Source organism: Coregonus lavaretus (genome assembly GCF_964263955.1).
Source record: "Coregonus lavaretus genome assembly, chromosome: 26".
Classification (NCBI taxonomy): Eukaryota; Metazoa; Chordata; class Actinopteri; order Salmoniformes; family Salmonidae; genus Coregonus; species Coregonus lavaretus.
This window is the reverse complement of record NC_140013.1, coordinates 7,693,668-7,714,860: the sequence shown is the minus strand read 5'-3', so window position 1 is coordinate 7,714,860 and position 21,193 is coordinate 7,693,668. Positions and strand designations below refer to the sequence as shown.

The 21,193-nt window shown below is 43.0% G+C and overlaps 1 protein-coding gene across 1 annotated transcript in view; it reads right to left on the bottom strand.

Annotated features, from left to right (window-relative positions):
* Positions 1-16,114: 16,114 nt before the first annotated feature.
* LOC311101235 (rho GTPase-activating protein 35-like) overlaps positions 16,115-21,193 on the bottom strand; it is an 86,092-nt gene continuing 81,013 nt past the window's right edge. Inside the window, exons 6-7 of the mRNA XM_084142347.1 lie at positions 20,448-20,553; positions 16,115-20,202 (exon numbers count right to left, since the gene is read on the bottom strand). Of these exons, the coding sequence (XP_083998473.1) occupies positions 19,749-20,202; positions 20,448-20,553 (560 nt within the window). The 3' untranslated portion in view covers positions 16,115-19,748. The remainder of the gene's footprint in view (positions 20,203-20,447; positions 20,554-21,193) is intronic.

Genomic DNA, 21,193 nt, shown 5'->3' with positions numbered 1-21,193 from the left:
CAAATGTTCTTCTTTGTGATCCGAACACCTCAAACTTCAAATTAGTCTGTCCATAACACTTTTTTCCAATCTTCTTCTGTCCAGTGTCTGTGTTCTTTTGCCCATCTTAATCTTTTCTTTTTATCTCCGCCTTATCTTAGCTCATTGGTCACCATAGCAACACCCACCCGTAGTATGCGCTCCAGCAGGTATATCTCACTGGTCATCCCCGAAGCCAACACCTCCTTTGGCCGCCATTCCTTCCAGTTCTCTGCTGCCAATGACTGGAATTAACTGCACAAATCTCTGAAGCTGGAGACTCTTATCTCCCTCACTAACTTTAAGCATCAGTTGTCAGAGCACCTTACCGATCACTGCACCTGTACACAGCCCTTCTGAAATTAGCCCACTCAATTACCTCATCCCCATATTGTTATTTATTTTGCTCATTTGCACCCCAGTATCTCTATTTGCACATCATCTCTTGCACATCTATCATTCCAGTGCTAATACTAATTGTAATCATTTTGCACTATGGCCTATTTATTGCCTTACCTCCATAACTTGCTACATTTGCACACACTGTATATATATTTTCTGTTGTATTATTGTCTTTATGTTTTGTTTTACCCCATATGTAACTCTGTGTTGTTGTTTTTAATCGCACTGCTTTGCTTTATCTTGGCCAGGTCGCAGTTGTAAATGAGAACTTGTTCTCAACTGGCTTACCTGGTTAAATAAAGGCGGGAAAAAAAAGGAACAAAGTCTCAACTCTGCCTAGAGGGTCAGCATCCCGGAGTCGCCTCTTCACTGTTGAAGTTGAGACTGGTGTTCTGCGGGTACTATTTAATGAAGCTGCCAGTTGAGGACCTGTGAGGCGTCTGTTTCTCAAACTAGACACTCAAATGTATTTATCCTCTTGCTCAGTACACCGGGGCCTCCCACTCCTCTTTCTATTCTGGTTAGAGCCAGTTTGCGTTGTTCTGTGAAGGGAGTAGTACACAGCGTTGTACGAGAACTTCAGTTTCTTGGCAATTTCTCGCATGGAATAGCCTTAATTTCTCAGAACAAGAATAGACACGAGTTTCAGAAGAAAGTTCTTTGTTTCTGGACATTTTGATCCTGTAATCGAACCCACAATTGCTGATGCTCCAGATACTCAACTAGTCTCAAGAAGGCCAGTTTTATTGCTTCTTTAAATCAGCACAACAGTTTTCAGCTGCGCTAACATAATTGCAAAAGGGTTTTCTAATGATCAATTAGCCTTTTAAAATGATAAACTTGGATTAGCAAACACAACGTGACATTGGAACACAGGACTGATGGTAGCAGGTAATGTGCCTCTGTACGCCCATGTAGATATTCCATTAAGAATCAGCCGTTTCCAGCTACAATAGCCATTTACAACATTAACAATGTCTAAACTGTATTTCTGATCAATATGATGTTATTGTAAATGGAAAAAAAAAAAAAAAAAAAATCGAAAACAAGGACATTTCTAGGTGACCCCAAACTTTTGAATGGTAGTGTATACAGTGAGGGGAAAAAGTATTTGATCCCCTGTTGATTTTGTACGTTTGCCCACTGACAAAGAAATGATCAGTCTATAATTTTAATGGTAGGTTTATTTGAACAGTGAGAGACAGAATAACAACAAAAAAATCCAGAAAAACGCATGTCAAAAATGTTTTAAATTGATTTGCATTTTAATGAGGGAAATAAGTATTTGACCCCTCTGCAAAACATGACTTAGTACTTGGTGGCAAAACCCTTGTTGGAAATCACAGAGGTCAGACGTTTCTTGTAGTTGGCCACCAGGTTTGTACACATCTCAGGAGGGATTTTGTCCCACTCCTCTTTGCAGATCTTCTCCAAGTCATTAAGGTTTCGAGGCTGACGTTTGGCAACTCGAACCTTCAGCTCCCTCCACAGATTTTCTATGGGATTAAGGTCTGGAGACTGGCTAGGCCACTCCAGGACCTTAATGTGCTTCTTCTTGAGCCACTCCTTTGTTGCCTTGGCTGTGTGTTTTGGGTCATTGTCATGCTGGAATACCCATCCACGACCCATTTTCAATGCCCTGGCTGAGGGAAGGAGGTTCTCACCCAAGATTTGACGGTACATGGCCCCGTCCATCGTCCCTTTGATGCGGTGAAGTTGTCCTGTCCCCTTAGCAGAAAAACACACACAAATCATAATATTTCCACCTCCATGTTTGACGGTGAGAATGGTGTTCTTGGGGTTATAGGCAGCATTCCTCCTCCTCCAAACACTGCGAGTTGAGTTGATGCCAAAGAGCTCGATTTTTTCCACAACACTTTCACCCAGTTCTCCTCTGAATCATTCAGATGTTCATTGGCAAACTTCAGATGGGCCTGTATATGTGCTTTCTTGAGCAGGGGGACCTTGCGGGCGCTGCAGGATTTCAGTCCTTCACGGCGTAGTGTGTTACCAATTGTTTTCTTGGTGACTATGGTTCCAGCTGCCTTGAGATCATTGACAAGATCCTTCCGTGTAGTTCTGGGCTGATTCCTCACCGTTCTCATGATCATTGCAATTCCACGAGGTGAGATCTTGCATGGAGCCCCAGGCAGAGGGAGATTGACAGTTATTTTGTGTTTCATCCATTTGCGAATAATCGCACCAACTGTTGTCACCTTCTCGACAAGCTGCTTGGCGATGGTCTTGTAGCCCATTTCAGCCTTGTGTAGGTCTACAATCTTGTCCCTGACATCCTTGGAGAACTCTTTGGTCTTGGCCATGGTGGAGAGTTTGGAATCTGATTGATTGATTGCTTCTGTGGACAGGTGTCTTTTCTACAGGTAACAAACTGAGATTAGGAGCACTCCCTTTAAGAGTGTGCTCCTAATCTCAGCTCGTTACCTGTATATAAGACACCTGGGAGCCAGAAATCTTTCTGATTGAGAGGGGGTCAAATACTTATTTCCCTCATTAAAATGTAAATCAATTTATAACATTTTTGACATGCGTTTTAATGAATTATTTTGTTGTTATTCTGTCTATCACTGTTCAAATAAACCTACCATTAAAATTATAGACTGATCATTTCTTTGTCAGTGGGCAAACGTACAAAATCAGCAGGGGATCAACTACTTTTTTCCCTCACTGTATCAGAAGCTTCTAAAGCCATGACTTCATTTTCTGGAATTTTCCAAGCTGTTTAAAGGCACAGTCAACTTAGTGTATGTAAACTTCTGACCCATTCTTAAAATAAAGTAGTGATCCTAACTGACGTAAGACCGGGAATTTTTACTAGGATTAAATGTCAGGAATTGTGAAAAACTGAGTTTAAATGTATTTGACTAAGGTGTATGTAAACTTCCAACTTCAACTGTATATATATATATATATATATATATTCAGAGCCATATCCCAGTAATGCTTAGATAAGATCTCATGTCACGTGTTATTGAAGTACTGTGGCTGCAGGTTCACCTGCCTCATCTAAAACCTAAAAACTGATTATTGAAAACACGTGTTGTATTGCAGCAATGGGTCTTCATATTTTTATTATTGATCACCTGAAAATTAAAATGGTTTAGCCTATGAGAGTATGAGATACATGTATGTGAGTTTATGGTCACACGCACCGGCATTGGTTTTGGCGCTTAACCTTTGTTTGGGCTCCATTAGATATTCCTACTCTGTTTCCATTCTTGCATTTGTTAATTAAAAGTTACAACTAGGCTACGATGTGACTATGTTTAACAATTAAATCATTGAGCTACATTTCCCTAGAAATTGGGATTCATCATGTTTCCGGTCACAGTTTTACAAGCAAACAGAAGTGCATTCGAGGGCACAAGGTTTATCCAGTGTTGCTGGTCAGGCTAACGTTTCTAATTCCCAGGGAGGGCATGTTTGTATCAATATGCTCTATTTTTGCTTATGGTTAATTAGGAAATTGATATGCTCTGGTTGCATTCTGGGTAAGTGTAAGTGGGTGTGTCCTATTTAAACCTACTTACATTTTGAATCAGTTCAGTTTATGTCCCTTTCATCATGCTGTTTGTTATTTTTGTTTAACAGGCCTATACTGAATACAATTTTTCCGGATTTATATCTTCAAATTCACTGTTAACAAAAGCCCCATCCTGGGCAATCACACCGTAGGCTACCATCATTGTCTGCCTCTTCACTCTAACATCCACTGCGACGGCCTACATCACACAGCTGAAGATGCTAATATTGGTTGCCTGTGGTTACTGTTTGAATCTGTTGCAGACACAACCCTGGAAGAGAGCCTCTGATCACAACTATAGATAAATGCAAGTCACCATCCGCACCTGCCAGAAAAGTACAATGACTGTTCCAATGACACAATATTAAACAAGGCAACAGTAAATATGTCGTCCTCCACGAATGATGCAACGCCCATTTAAAAAATCTGCAAGACCTCTATTCCCTGATGGTCCCTTTCACTCTCTCGCTCCCTTTCTTTATCTCTTTCTCCCTCCTCTCTCTTTCTCTCCCTCTCGTTCACTTTCTGGGAGCAAGTGGTAGGGTCGGGGAGTGTGTCTGTGCTGTGGATTGGAGGCTTGCTGTGCCCTGGAGGAAATTCTCAGGGCGATCGATGAGGAGGATTAGGGCCAGCTTTGGGGCTCAGAGGCCTGGATCTGAACAGTACTCTCAGGAGGGACCAGGGAGAGCCAGAGGAGAGAACCAGGGGGAGAGTCAGGGGGAGAGAGAGGGGGAGAGTCATAGGTAGAGAGGGGAGAGTCAGGATGAGAGAAAGGGGAGTCAGGGGAAGAGAAGGGAAAGACTAACTTGTAACTGTCAGCAGGCAGCGTGAGGGGTGGCCAGCCTGGGAATGGTAGGGGCAGGTTGATGTGAGTGGCACTCTGTGTCTCCCACATAAGCCTTTTGACTTGAGGTAAGATGTGGATAAAGATACAAGCCTATGTTTGTTATGACTTTATGAGAGCCACACCACAGATGCTACAATGTCGCCTCACAACATGATGAACCAGGTCATTTTCAGTCTATCTCTGCGTAGAAACTCGGTCAGCTCATTTGCTTTCACGCCGTTGTCCCCTGGGTGGGAACAGTAGGAGTCATGATTGATTTCAGAATGGAGAAAGGGAGAGAGAGGGAGAAGAAACAGTGGAAGACCATGGGAAAATTACGGCAGAGCTCGGTGGACCTAGAATTAAACAGCATAATTAATCAAGCAAAAAACAAGCACGTACTGTAGCTCATACATTTATTATTTGCATTTTTTCCACTTCAGGAAAATGCAATCAAGTCACATGTTGGGGCCAACTAATTCACAGCACACGACAGTTAGGCCAGCCACCCATTTTGATGGACCACTGACCCCTAAAAGGTGCCCCTGTATCAGTTTGACTTTAATGGTTTATTTTTTACATCATCATCTTCACGCTCCCTCCTCGTGACATGAACGTAACTATCAGCACAAGTCTAAAAAATAATTTGTTTTGTTGTTTGCGCTTTACTATTATGCTACGTTCCATTTGCACATTTTACACATGACGGCATTGACCGATTAGAAAACAGTGGAGCTCTTCAGAGGAGGAAGCGAGGGCCATCCTAATCAGTGAATTTCATAAAAATAAAATTTGTGAAACATTAAAAAAGTTATACTTTTTAGATAAAACTATACTAAATATATTCACGTCACCAAATAACTGATTAAAACGCATTGTTCTGCAACGAAGGTCTACAGTAGCCTCAACAGCACCCTCTAGGGTAGCACCATGGTGTACCCGGAGGACAGCTATTTTCCATCCTCTTCTGGGTACATTGACTTCAATACAAAACCTAGGAGGGTCATGGTACTCACACCCTTCCATAAACTTACACAGTAATTATGATGACTTCCAGAGGATGTCCTCCAATCTATCAGAGCTCTTGCAGCATGAACTGACATGTCCATCCAATCAAAGGACCAGATAATTAATCTAGTACTGAAAGCATAAGCTACAGCTAGCTAGCACTGCAGTGTATAAAGTGTGGTGAGTTAGTTGACTCAAAGAGAGAGACAGCTATATTTCGTTGTATTTTTTATTCTTCTTAGTTTACCTTTCACTTACTTAGCTAGCTAATGCAGCTAATTTAGCCTACTCAACAACCTGATTCAAACAGAATGGAATGATATTTATGTTAGCTAGCTGGCTAAGGCTATCCAACACTGCAACTCCTCCAAGTCAAGGTAAGCTTTTGGTTTTATAAATGTATTGCCACTGGGGCAATAACTGCTAAACTGCTTGCTGTACACTGCGTGATTGTAAACATGGATTGGATTGTGGGTTTACTAACATGTTAGTTCTAATAGCTAGCTATGTTGACTATGATGTTACCTAATATGGTGACAATGATGTAGCTGTGTAGCAGTTAGCGGTTATGGTATGAAGGTTTGGCTTGGAGAGGTTTTTTCGCCTGGTCAGAAACAGCTAAAGTCCACAAGCGAAGGGAAAAGGTGAGAAGAGGAGGAGAGCGCGTAGATGCGAGTATGTGGCTGCTATGAAAATGAACTGTGATCAGGGGTGTATTCCGCCAATTCTGTTGCAAAAATGTTCTTAAATGGAAGCTCCCGAGTGGTGCAGCAGTCTAAGGCACTGCATCTCAGTGCTTGAAGCGTCACCACAGACCCCCTGGTTCAATTCCAGGCTGTATCACAACCGGCCGTGATTGGGAGTCCCATAGGGCGGTGCACAATTGGCCCAGCGTCGTCCGGGTTTGGCCGGTGTAGGCCATCATTGTAAATAAGAATTTGTTCTTAACTGACTTGCCTAGTTAAATAAAGGTAAATACATTTTAAAAAACTGAACGAAACGGGGATGGACCAACCTGAATTTGTCCAATAGAAACTCTCGTTTTAGTTGCAAAACGGAACGCTTTGCAAGTGTTTGGACTAATGATTACACCCCAGATCAGCTAGATGCAGGCGAGTGGCGCAGTGGTCTAAGGCACTGTATTGCAGTGCTAGCTGTGCCACTAGAGATCCTGGTTCGAATCCAGGCTCTGTCGTAGCCGGCCGCGACCGGGAGACCCATGGGGAGGCGCACAATTGGCCCAGCGTCGTCCAGGATAGGGGAGGGAATGGCCTGCAGGGATGTAGCTCAGTTGGTTGAGCATGGCGTTTGCAACGCCAGGGTTGTGGGTTCAATTCCCACGGGGGGCCAGTAAAAAATAATAAAATATATATATATATAAAAATAAAAAAATAATAATGTATGCACTCACTAACTGTAAGTCGCTCTGGATAAGAGCGTCTGCTAAATGGCGTAAATGTAAGTGTTCAAGATGGTATTGAATGTGTCACTGTCTGTAACCTTGATTAGTCCAATTTGTCTCTAGAGGTGCACCTACTTTATAAACTTTAAACTAGGCTAGGTTGTAGCAACCTCATGATGGGCCTATATGGGAAATTCGAGTATCATGTAGTAGCCTAAACTTATTGATGTTACACAGTCATCCAATATGCTGTAATAGAAATATGGCAATCCTCCTTAACCCTCCCGTTGTCCTAGGGTCAAAATGACCCGCCACTGTGTTGAACCAACTTTATTGAATTTTTATATTTTTTGGATCATTTGTGAGAAGGAGGCAGTGATACTTTCTTTAAAGTCTCACTGCCTCCTCCTCACAAATGATCCCAAAAATATTAAAATTAAATAAAGTTGGTTCAACACAGTGGCGGGTCATTTTGACCCTAGGACAACGGGAGGGTTAAATCGGCACTGGCTGCCACTGGAATTCGACCAGTGTCCTTGAACCCTCTTGCTGCCACCATATATGTAACCCTCAACCCCCATTAATGATGTACATCCATCCAACCATCTCACTTTCAGCTGGTCAATAAGGCCCGTTCCCAGCGAGCGCCGTCATCAATCGGGGTATCAATACCGAAATACCACAGTGACCCAGACAATCAATGCGCACCTCGGGGAGAGAGAGGGCACCAAAATGCATCAATGAGAGTGATCGGTCCCAAGTCGAACTCGGACAGCGCTATTGATAAGAGCATTTCCACCTGTAGCGATGGGAGCGCGCGAGCAGGAGACGGCCGCATCTGAATTCAATACCCCCCCAGCAGCTGCGAGTGAGCTCCAGAAAGACACGGATGAACGGAGATACGTGCCTTGACTGATCATAAGAGCAGCCGGACCAGAACGAAGAATCTTCTATCTCTTTCTCCAGAACTTTTCAATCACACCTTGTGGCATAAAACAACGGTACGTAGGTCTATACAATGACTGTCTTTTTTTATCTTTGAAAGTGGGCTAAGTATTCTTTACCATCTCTGGAGTGAGAACTGTGCAGAGAGGGCCTACCTGCTGATTTTGCAGTTTTCTGGGTTGAACTTCACGGTTCATGCTGTGAGAGAAGTAGTCAAGGTTTAACGTCAATATTATGAATCTGAGATGGGCCGTCTTAAATTATATTGATCCCAATGTGCGGTATTAAGCGTTGTCTCCGAGTTAACACCCAAACCTCGGACAACGCACTCCTGTCTCATAGCGAATAATGCACAGAGGCAATGGGACAGAATATCTGAATGCGTGACAAGGAAGCCGCCCAGTGGTAGCCTTGTGTAAGCGCAGCACAGTCCCATAGTGCGTGTAGGCCAATTACCGGTATATATACCTGTGGTGCGCAGGTCAGATGTTTGTTCATCCGCACCCGCCCGCAATTGCTGATAACCCACCCGCTACCGCGCGACTATATGTTATAAAGTGAAAATCTGAGGCCCGCTATAGCCTGCAATCAAAGACGGTGGAACGATGTTTTGACAGGATTTTTTTTGCCATTATTTAGATGTGTTTCCGCTTAGAATTTCCGACATTTTGGTAGGCTATTTGTTAGTCAACTTGTCTATAATTAGATACATGCAGCTTCTCTTTTATAGAAGACTAAATAAACCCTTGCTCACCAGAATAATGTCATAAATACATAGAATGAATGCTTCAATCTAGTTGACATCGGTTAAGTTCTCTCTGTCATCTTCTTTTGCGGAGAAAAGACCGGGAAGAAAATGCAATAACACCCCCAAAAAACAGAAAATATTTTCCGTGCAAAATTTCCAAATGACATCAGTTTGACCGGTTGTAAGGAAATAGAAAGCTGTGAAAACGACCCAACATGTTTCTGATAATATTTCAGTTCGGCTTGGAAGCATATTTTATGTGGTTTAACTACAACAGCTTTTATGATGTTGATAAAGATAGATACCATCTGTAGAGGTGCTAACTGAGCATTTGCATTCTCTCAAGATGCTGAAAGAAATAAATCATATTTCTCCACACCTCTTCCTGAGTAAATATTTTGCTTACATTTGGTGTATCATTTTACTGCAAGAAATGGTTAATTCTGCAGGAGTTAATATTAAGGCTATCTGAGAGGTTAAAGACCTACAGTCAGTGTCCAGATTTCAGTTCCCATTTAACCCATCTGAACAGTAAGCTACAGATCCCTTGACATGCCATAGGCCTATTTGAGGTCCCCATCTTGTGACTGTCGAATTTGTATAGCGCCTCACAACCATCACACATAACATAGCTGACACTGCTATCATCCTCTTTTACCACTTCACCAAATCTTTCCTAAACATTACTTTTCTGATCCTCCCGTCTCTTTATTTTCAACTCTCCTTTTGAAGCTTTTCTCTTATTGAATTAAACTCTGACCAGTGGAGGCTCCTCGGAGGAGGAAGGGGAGGACCATCCTCCTTAGTGAATTCCATACAAATAAAATAGTGAAACATTAAAAGTTACATGTCACCAAATAATTAATGAAAACACACTATTTTGCAATGAAGGGTAGCATCGTGGTGTAGCCGGAGGACAGCTAGTTTCCATCCTCCTCTGGGAGGCTCATGGTTCTCACCCACTTCCATAAGACACACAGTAATTATGACAACTTCTGGAGGACATCCTCCAACCTATCAGAGCACTTGCAGCATGAACTGGCATGTTGTTCACCCAATCAAAGGATCAGAGAATGAATCTAGTACTGAAAGCATAAGCTACAGCTAGCTAGCACTGCAGTGCATAAAATGTGTTGAGTAGTTGACTCAAAGACAAAGACAGTAGTTGAACATTAAGGAGAAGCAAGAGAGAGAGAGAGAGAGAGAGAGAGATTTAGTTGTCTTTTTCTTTCAGTTTTACTTACTTAGCTAACGAATTCAGCTAACTAGTTTAGCTCAAACAGAGAGGGAAGTTATGTAAGCTAGCTGGCTATGACTATCCAACACTGGAACTCTTCCAAGTCAAGGTAAGCTTTTGGTTTATTTTTTTTATTGCCACCGTGGCCCGCCGGTGTAACTGCTAAACTGCTTGCTGTACACTGTACTGCATGATTGTAGCGGGTTTACTAACATGTTAGTTCTAGTAGCTATGTTGACTATGACGTTCGAAAATATGGTGACAATGATGTAGGCTGTGTGTAGCGGTTAATGGTTATGGTATGAAAGTTTGCCTGGTCACAGACAGCTGTTGTGTTGTGCAATGAAGTCCACAAGCAAAGGGAAAAGGTGATAGGAGGAGAGCGCGTAGATGCAAGAAGGAATTATACAATGAGCAAAGTGATCATGCTGTTTGTATGTGGCTGCTATGAAAGTGAACTGTGTTTACAGGTGATTAGGGGTTTATTCATTCCACCGATTCTGTTAAACTTTTCTTAAACGGAAGCAAACCGAACGAAACGGGGATAAACATACCTGAATTTATCCAAAAGAAACTCTCATTTGCAACTGTTGGACTAATGATTACACCCTAGATCAGCTAGATGCAGGCAAGAGTGTGCAAGGCAGTATTGAATGTGTCACTGTCTGTCACCTTGATTACTAAAAAAAAATTCTCGACCTGTGCACCTAGGTTGTAAACTTGAATTCCTAGGCTAGGTTGAAGCAACCTCATGATGTGTATAGGAAAAATCTGAGTATCGTGTAGTAGCCTAAACCTATCGATGTTACATTGAGCTGGGTGAATGGAATATGAATGACAGTCATTCAATATGCTGTAATAGAAATAAGGCCATGCTCATAATTTTTTTTTTTATAATCATCCTCCCTCATCTTAAATGGCAGCGCCACTGACTCTGACATAGTCAATCCACAGAGACAAAAAGGACAAACTTTTTCTGCCTGTTACCAAAAGCATTTGGTGATTGGCTTGTAGGCTATTTGGGCATGTACAGTTAGACCCTAAAGCTTATGCATTAATGCCAGTTAGCCTAAAATAATGACAGAAAAACCTAAATGTGGCCTATAGATATAAATTGCACAAGGATGATACATTTATGGATTTTTTAAAGGTATTGTTTTCTCTATATTCGCCCACCCACCCTTCATCCAAACAATATTTAATGACCTTAAACCCAGCTGCCCAATAGATATAACCGTGGGTTATGAGTCAACCCGCACATCACTAATATATACATAATTGGTGTGTAGACCAATGTACTGCATGCCTATATACAGTATGACAACAGATGGGTAGATAGAGGGAAAACATGTCCTTTACTCTCAAAATCAAACTATTCTGAACAAAAATATATACGCAACATGCAACAATTTCAACCATTTTACAGAGTTACAGTTAATTTAAGGAAAACAGTCAATTGAAATACATTCATTAGATCCTAATCTATGGATTTCACATGACTGGGCAAGGGCGCAGCCATGGGTGGTCCTGGGAGGGCATAGGCACACCCACTTGGGAGCCAGGCCCACCCACTGGGAAGCCAGGCCCAGCCAATCAGAATTAGTTTTCCCCATAAAAGGGCAGAAATACTCCTCAGTTTCATCAGCTGTCCGGTTGACTGGTCTCAGATGATCCCGCAGGTGAAGAAGACAGATGTGGAGGTCCTGGCCTGGCGTGGTTACATATAGTCTGCGGTTGTGAGGCCGGTTAGACGAACTGCCAAATTCTCTAAAACGACACTGGTAGAGAAATGAACATTCAATTCTCTAGCAACAGCTCTGGTGGACATTGCTGAGTCAGAATGCCAATTGCGCGCTCCCTCAAAATGTAGACATCTGTGGCATTGTGTTGTGTGACAAAACTGCACATTTAAGAGTGGTATTTTATTGTATCCAGCACAAGGTGCACCTGTGTAATGATCATGCTGTTTAATCAGCTTCTTGATATGCTCACTAACAGGGATGTAAACAAATGTGCACAAAATTAGAGTTAAATAAGCTTTTTGTGCGTATGGAAAAATTATGGGATCTTTTATTTCAGCTCATTAAACATGGGACCAACACTTTACATGTTGTGTTTATATTTTTGTTCAATCTAAATTATATTTCCTGCTGATAAGTGGTCTAGGTAAGAAACCTTAGCATCACTGTCCTTGTATCTCTTTGTGATGACTTGATTGGTTGAAACCACAATGATGAAGTCCTATCCAGACCTCCAAAAATGAGCAGTGGAGTACTAGACACCACCTCTATTCTAACAGAGTCCCTATACCCTGATCGTTAATGCGATGGTCCATCTCCAGGTCATCAAACCATCCACAGCTCCCCCTTGACACCCCCTAAAGGTCGTAGTTCAGAGGTCAGTCTTCCTGTGTGCTCATGAGGCTGCCCTTTTCAGTCCCAATCAGCAGCTCTTTTTCCCAGCGGCCAGAATGAAGAGACGCGTGACAAAGGTCACGGAAATGGATTTACTTTTCATTTGACTGGATGAAAAAGGTCAGAGGAAGGGCACCCCAAAATGGCACACAACCCTGCAACCTCACAGGGACTGTGGGAATTGCTGTGCCACTGTGACCTCCAAACGGACCCATCATAGGAAGAGACTAGTGGTAGAAAAAGTACCCAATGGTCATGCTTGAGTAAAAGTAAAGATACCTTAACCTCTATGGTATCGGTGTCCCGTATATGGGACGGTTGAGCTAACGTGCGCTAATGTGATTAGCATGACTGTTGTAAGTAACAGCAAACTTTCCGGGACATAGATATGTCTTATATGGGCAGAAAGCTTAAATTCTTGTTAATCTAACTGCACTGTCCAATTTACAGTAGCTATTACAGTGAAAAAAGATCATGCTATTGTTTGAGGAGAGTGCACAACAACAAAAAACTTATCACGGCAACTAGTTTGATACTTTCACCTCTGAAGTTAAATAATGTACTTACATTCAGTAATCTTGCTCTGATTTGTCATCCTAAGGGTCCCAGAGATAAAATGTAGCATAGTTTTGTTTGATAAAATCCATTGTTATATTCAAATGTAGGAACTGGGTTCTACAGTTTGAACCCCTGCTGTCTCTGGCTCCACACCCACCCCGCCCGGCCATCTAGATGTGTGAAAGTTAGTGTATAAGCTAATGATCCATCATGTATGACATTCCTGGGAGTGTGTAAACTTACATTTTGTATTACCATATCATATTTGTATGTTCTCTATAGTTATGTACTTGAAAATGTATCAGTTGACCAATTCGGCACAGTTGGGCAGACTTGATACAAAATAGTCCAGTATGTGTTATATTCTCCTATATTAATTTCACATTTCCACAAACTTCTAAGTGTTTCCTTCCAAATTGTATCGAGAATATGCATATCCTTGCTTCAGGTCCTGAGCTACAGGCAGATGTCATTTTAGGCGAAAATTGAAAAAAAGGGTCCGATCCTTAAGAGGTTAATAGAAAATGACAAGTAAAAGTGAAAGTCACCCAGTAAAATACTACTTGAGTAAAAGTCTAAAAGTATTTGATTTTAAATATACTTAAGTATCAAAACTACACTACCAGTCAAAAGTTTTAGAACACCTACTCATTCAAGGGGTTTTCTTTATTTTCTACATAATAGTGAAGACATCAAAACTATGAAGTAACACATATGGAATCATGTAGTAACCAAACAAGTGTTAAACAAATCAAAATATATTTTATATTTGATTTTCCTCAAATAGCCACCCTTTGCCTTGATGACAGCTTGGCATTCTTTCAACCAGCTTCATGAGGTAGTTACCTGGAATGCATTTCAATTAACAGGTGTGCCTTCTTAAAAGTTAATTTGTGGAATTTATTTCCTTCTTAATGCGTTTGAGCCAATCAGTTGTGTTGTGACAAGGTAGGGGGGGTATACAGAAGATAGCCCTATTTGGTAAAAGACCAAGTCCATATTATGTCAAGAACAGCTCAAATAAGCAAAGAGAAACGACAGTCCATCATTACTTTAAAGACAGGAAGGTCAGTCAATACGGAACATTTCAAGAACTTTGAAAGTTTCTTCAAGTGCAGTTGCAAAAAACATCAAGCGCTATGATGAAACTGGCTCTCATGAGGACCGCCACAGGAATGGAAGACCCAGAGTTACCTCTGCTGCAGAAGATAAGTTCATTAGAGTTACCTGCCTCAGAAATTGTAGCCCAAATAAATGCTTCACAGAGTTCAAGTAACAGACACAACAACAACTGTTCAGAGGAGACTGTGTGAATCAGGCCTTCATGGTCGAATTGCTGCAAAGAAACCACTACTAAAGGACACCAATAAGAAGCAGAGACTTGCTTGGGCCAAGAAACACGAGGAAGGAATTTGTCCTTTGATCTCGAGTCCAAATTAGAGATTTTTGGTTTCAACTGCTGTGTCTTTGTGAGACGCGGTGTGGGGGAACGGATGATCTCTGCATGTGTATTTCCCACCGAAAAGCATGGAGGAGGAGGTGTTATGGTGTGGGGGTGCTCTGCTGGTGACACTGTCTGTGATTTATTTAGAATTCAAGGCACACTTAACCAGCATGGCTACCACAGCATTCTGCAGCGATACGCCATCCCATCTGGTTTGCACTTAGTGGGATTATAATTTGTTTTTCAACAGGACAATGACCCAACACACCTCCAGGCTGTGTAAGGACTATTTTACTAAGAAGGAGAGTGATGGAGTGCTGCATCAGATGAATTGGCCTCCACAATCCGTCGACCTGAACCAAATTGAGATGGTTTGGGATGAGTCGGACCGCAGAGTGAAGGAAAAGCAGCCAACAAGTGCTCAGCATATGTGGGAACTCCTTCAAGACTGTTGGAAAAGCATTCCAGGTGAAGCTGGTTGAGAGAATGCCAAGAGTGTGCAAAGCTATCATCAAGGCAAAGGTTGGCTATTTGAAGAATCTCAAATATATTTTGATTTGTTCAACACTATTTTGGTTACTACATGATTCCATATGTGTTATTTAATAGTTTTGATGTCTTCACTATTATTCTACAATGTAGACATTTTGACCGGTAGTGTAAATGTAATTGCTCAAATATACTTAAGTATGAGAAGTAAAAATGTAAATCATTTCAAATTATATTAAGCAAACGGCACTATTTTCTTGTTTTTTACATTTACGGATAGCCAGGGGCACACTCCAACACAGAGACATAATTTACAAAGGAAACGTGTTTAGTGAGTCCGCCAGATCAGAGGCAGTAGGGATGACCAGGGATGTTCTCTTAATAAGTGTGTGAAATAGACCATTTTCCTGTCCTGCTAACCATTCAAAATGTAACGAGTACTTTTGCGTGTCAGGGAAAATGTATGGAGTAAAAAGTACATTATTTTCTTCAAGAATGTAGTGAAGTAAAAGTAAAAGTTGTCAAAAATATAAATAGTAAAGTAAAGTACAGATACCCCAAAAAACTACTTAAGTACTTTACACCATAGGAAGAGACACAGTCACGTGAGATTAAAGTAAAATGTAGCAAATCATTACTCTAGTAAAGGTCTTCTAGTGTTCTAGGCAGTTTTCATAGGGAAAAGTAACTTGACTACACTAGAAGTCAACTCTGTCTTCTTAGAATATAATGATTAGAAACACCTGTCAACTGTGGAAAAGTACTTACTTAGGCCCATTGCCCCATGAGGAGCATAGGCCATCAATGATGCCGGCCTCTCCAGCGAACTCGACATTGGGCAGTTTTCTCCATTTCATTCCAGGAGTAGCCAATCTTTCTGTGGAAATAAGTTGTATTCATTTATTTCATTCATTCGTTCATTCATTTCCAGTCAGTGACATATGGCCATATTTCTTAATCCATTGTTTCATCTTTGACACCTATTCTCACAGTACAAACTGATAATACTATATGTATAAGCAGAGCTGTGTGCGGTGTGCCAGGAGGTGGGTTTGCACAGACAGACAGGAGGCAGGTTTTACAAGATTGATTTATTAACTATAATACAGGTCACGTAAGGCCTTGCTGTATACACCATTCCTATTGAGACAAATAACCATACTCTTAGCAAATAATGACAGCATTTTTATGTGTTTATGTATTTTTTTTTCAGTTTACTTCATTTTATCTTTTATACAGGTTACATTTTTTCCCATTATTTCTTTGTTTTTTAATCTTCTTCTCTTAAATACCGAGAGTGGTCGAGCCCCCTCCCTTGCCTGGGCAAAAATCATGCACTATACTGGGCTGGCCTCTTCACCATTCACAAAATTGTTAAAAAAACGTTTTGTTTTTTTAATTATTAAAAGAAAAAAGAAAAACAATTCTATCACCATTGACTAAAGGGCAAAGTGTTAGACCCCCTAAAATACAAATAAACAACCATTTGAATATAGTTTGCTTGTTTCTCATTTTAACTTAACAGACCATCTGTCACCATTGTTGCAAAGAAAAAGAAAAGCAACGCAGCCATATAAGATCACAGAACCAAAGTCACATTTTTAATACAATTGTTTTTTTCCCCATTTACCGCTTTGCATCCTCTCTCCCCCACCCTTTTTTTTTAGTCTTTGGCTGCCTCACAGTCTGTTCAGTATTAACACATTGATATACACAGGGAATGCCACTGACCAGCATTTAAAAGTACCAGAGTTTGCCCCCCCATCCCCCCATCTCCCAAATAACGATCCCATTCACCTCTCTCTCGCTCTCGTTCTCTCTCTCTCTCGCTCACTCACTCACTCTCCATCTGTGAAAAGTAAACCTATAGCTAACTAAGAGGATAACTGTGGTCAGGTCCAGCTTACATCAAGTGGGGCAATGACCATGAGGATACATGCATTCTCCACTGTAAGTGACATGGTCTTTCTTTAGGGTTGAGTTACACTGATGTCTGGCTACTGTTGACAGCTCAAATGACATCAGTCCCTAACACAGACAAACAAACATGTCATATAGGTGGTGTATACTTATAGGAGATCATTGGGTTGCCGTCAGGGTATAACTCTGGTGATTTGCAGGGAGGCCTGTCAGTCAAGACAATGGTAACTGGAGAGACGTGGAGACAGGCATGAGTGTGTAAAGCTGAGGGTCAAAATGAAACAAATTACATGACCTTGGTTTCACTCTTTCTAATGTGTGCGATCAAACAGGTTTCTATGACAACCACAGACAGAACCATGGAATTCCGCAGTCATCAACACAGATGAATAGACTGTCTGTTCTGCTCCATCCTGGAGCGTCTCTCTGGACCAGGGAACGGTGCCGTGTCAAAAGAGGGCAGGGGTACCAAGTGGTGCCAACCAGGAAGTGGGACACCAATAAACATATGATGGCACTGAGGGACTATCAACACCACTGGCTGCGTTTCAATACTCTAAACTAGCTTCCTCATCTCCTTTCCTTTGTGTCCATCCTGGTCATACTCAGCTGAATGGATCTGAACAGCTATCCTGAGCCAGCCTCAGTACAAAAACACATGACTACACATCACTACGTACTGCCAACTAGCAGAGCACAACTGGACACTAGACTAGTCACTGGACTGTCTGCATCATGGACAGCTGACATGAAAATCTATGTTGTCATACACTCCTTCAACACTAACTCTGGAGAGTATATATCTCTAGCAAAGTGCTGGCAGCCTAGCAACACAACAGATATGATCATCATCCATAGGCTAATCTCAATGCAGTTCATATGGCTTTCATAGTATAGACTCTCCATCTACGTTATATACAAATAATTCCTATTGGGCATTTGACTTGACATTCAATAGATAAATATGGGGGATTACGCATGTAGAAAGATCTGTTACACCCAAGGTGGGGGTGGAGAGAATAGTGTTACGCCCATGCAGTGGTGGGTGAGGTCATAGCTGCAGTAACTATGTTGTCCACCAGATGGCAATGGTGTGTTCTCAGAGAGATGGCTACATGACTTCACAACGCATTAGATGTGGTGAGAAACTGTTATGTCGCACTTCTCACTAAAGAGGCTCCCAAAAGTGCTCTGCAGTCTCTCAATCTCAATAAACTTCAGAAAGCTCTACACTAATGATTCTCCCGCTCTCTACCATATTAGAAGCATGTGCACGCACACACACACACACTCACACACACACACAAAGGTCATGCTCCCATGTCTCTCCAGGCTTCCAAACCCCTCATGGGTAACAGGAGGAAGAGTGAATTCCCTGCCACCACTTCCCAATGCCTCCTGGGATCCTTAAGGGAATCGTTATGGCTGTTCCTCTCGGCATTCCGTGTCGAAGAGCCTAAATGCTTTTCAGAGTCTGTAAAGTGCATCCCTGAATCCCACCCCTTCCCAATCCCTATCCATCCTAATTCTCCCTGCCAGTTATTCCCTCCCTTCACAGAGAGCACAAGGGCCAATAAGAAGTAAGCATGGACATCTGACAGGAGGGACTTGCTGTGTGAGAGTGCATTCTGATTGGTCAGTCATCAACGGAACACTCTCCAAAACTGATCCACAGTTTCAAAAGCAAAATGGAAGCATAGGGTGGAAAGAGAGAAAAAAGGTGGAACAACATTAAACATCAGGAAGAAACAGGGGGTAAAGACATCCTCTTTAATCAAAAGAAAAACAGAAGTCTTCCAGCATTGCCTGGAGGCTCCGGGGCATGGGGTCAGAGAAGAGAGAGAGAAGAATAGAGGAGCTCTCCCAAGATGCAGAGGATGTGAGAGCACCCAAAGTTCTGTGCTCCAGCCTCCCTGCAGATCCAGTTAGTTGAGACTTTTGTTCTTAGCGTTAGCTCTGGTTGTAGCAGACCCTGAAGCGGAGGGGTGGGGGTTTAGGAAGTATTTTGAAGTGGAAGCTAGTCCATGGGGGAAGAGGTGAAGCCTGCCTCTAGTCCATTTCCTGGTAACAATGGTCAAATAAACACAGAGAAGCTACTGGTCCTCCCTTCACCTGGATTAACCTGGGGGGACAGGGCAGTCGCTGGCAATCCACAGCCCGATCGCGGTGAGGGGTGGCTGGGCAAGGCAGGTGGGGCGCTGGTGAGTGGTTTTAGAGTCCAGCTAGAAGGTCCATACAGTTCATGTTCCCTCCCACAGATACCTTGCCTGGCTACGGTCAGCAGTTCTGAGGTCTCTTATGGTTGGGGAGGGACATGACACATGGTGTTTCCTGGGTGTTACTCCCTCACTGAGCCCAAATGACATGGGCTGGCGACACAGGGGTGTCTGGGTGAGGCTCCAGTGGGAGGGCAGCAGAGTGTGTGTGTGTGTTGGAGGGGGAGGTACTCACTAAGGCAGTGGAGAAGGGGGCAGAAGAAGTGGTAGAGAGAGAAGAGTCAAGAGACTACATGTTCTACTAGTGGCTCACTACCCTGCGTAGTGTGTGTGTGTATATCCTTAAACGCAATGGGGGTTGGATAACCCCCTCTCCCAACAGTTTTTCCCTATATGTACTGCATCTCACTCACCCGCTCATCTCTTTTGCTTTGCCGGTCTCTCAAACTCATTCCCTTCTCTTTCTCTCCATATTTCTCACCACTTACACTTCTCTCTCACCGCTCCCTCATACCTAGCTCTGAATCTCAAACTCCTTCCATCTCTATCTCTAATCTCTCTCTTTCCTTCCATCCCTGGTTCACAGCATGTGTTGTTCCGTGGGCGGGTGATGGGGGTGCAGGGGAGGCAGCAGGGCCTGGATGGGGGACTGGGGGGTGTGGGGCGGGGACTGTTGGATCTGGGTATGGGGCGGCCCGTAGTGGGGGATGACGGGCGGCGTGGTGGGCATAACGTAAGGGGCCGGAGCGGGTGTGAGGGAAGGAGAGTTGTAGGCCAAGGAGGAGTAGGCCGAGGTTCCCCCGTGGGAGGAGAGGGTGGCAGTGGGGGAGGCGTGCCCGCTAAGGGTGTCAGACAGGGGCTGATTGTAGAAGAAGAAAGCACACTGGTGGATGAAGGACTCGATGATTGTCTGGTAGGTCCGCGTGGCCGTCAGGGCATCCATAGTGGTGAAGTCGGGCCGCATCAGAGTAGGCCAGAAACAGATGGACAGATTCTCACTGGTCATCAGGTTCAAACGGTTATTCTGGCTCACCCTGAGGGAGGGTTAAGGGAGAGACAGAGAGATAGAAAACACAATGTAAATTGAAATAAATCATAAAGTAACAGTCTAGAAATCTAAACTCTGCAGTGTTTGTGCTATGACTCAATTGACTGAATTTAAAGCTGACTCAATGGAGCCAGGGGTATAGCGGGCAGGGTGGAAGGTCAAAGGTCGCGGGGTGGATGACTGTTACTGTAGTCAGCATGGCTGTCACAGCCCTGTCACCTAGCCACTCACTTGTTCAAGTGGTTGATGACGTATTTGAAGACGTCGTAGTTTTCCCTGGGGAAGCGGCGCAGGATGTCCTTCATGGCGTGAACCCGCTGATCCCTATCATTGATCTCTGATTGGGCGACAAGAGACAGGAGAGGTTAGAGAGGAAGAATGAAAGAACATGAATGCACACACACAACCAGACAAAGGCCACACACATGCAGGGACGGGGAGGGGGGGAAGCATGGCACACACTGACACAAACTGAAATCACAGCTGAGAGTCAGCGATGACTTAAAGCATAGCAGTGATCACACACACAGTTATAAACCCATACACACATGAACACACACAGGTCCTCTGGGTGTGCTGAGCCCAATGGTAGGAGTGAGTCAGACAAGCTATCAGCACTCCAACACAGCCAGTCTTGTGTGTCTCCATGTGTGCGAGGCAGATGGAGTCACTCTCTCACACACACACAGCATTTCACGTTATCCAGCTCCTTCTTCAAACCCAGTCGTGTTCACTTCTTCTGCAGTCTACAGTCATACACAGAGTTCTGCAATCCATCCTGTAATTGTTACTTTTTGAACTACTCTTTAAAACAGTGTGTGTAGTGTCTCTCTCCTGCTGCAGGCTGCAGGGTTTTATCAGGGTTTTGTCACAGCTCAGGGGCCTCGCTCACACGCACACACTGCTCACTGAGTGATGGCCGCCCTCCGGAGTAGAGGTAAATCTCTGGGCCGCGACCCTACACCTTAAATCTACAC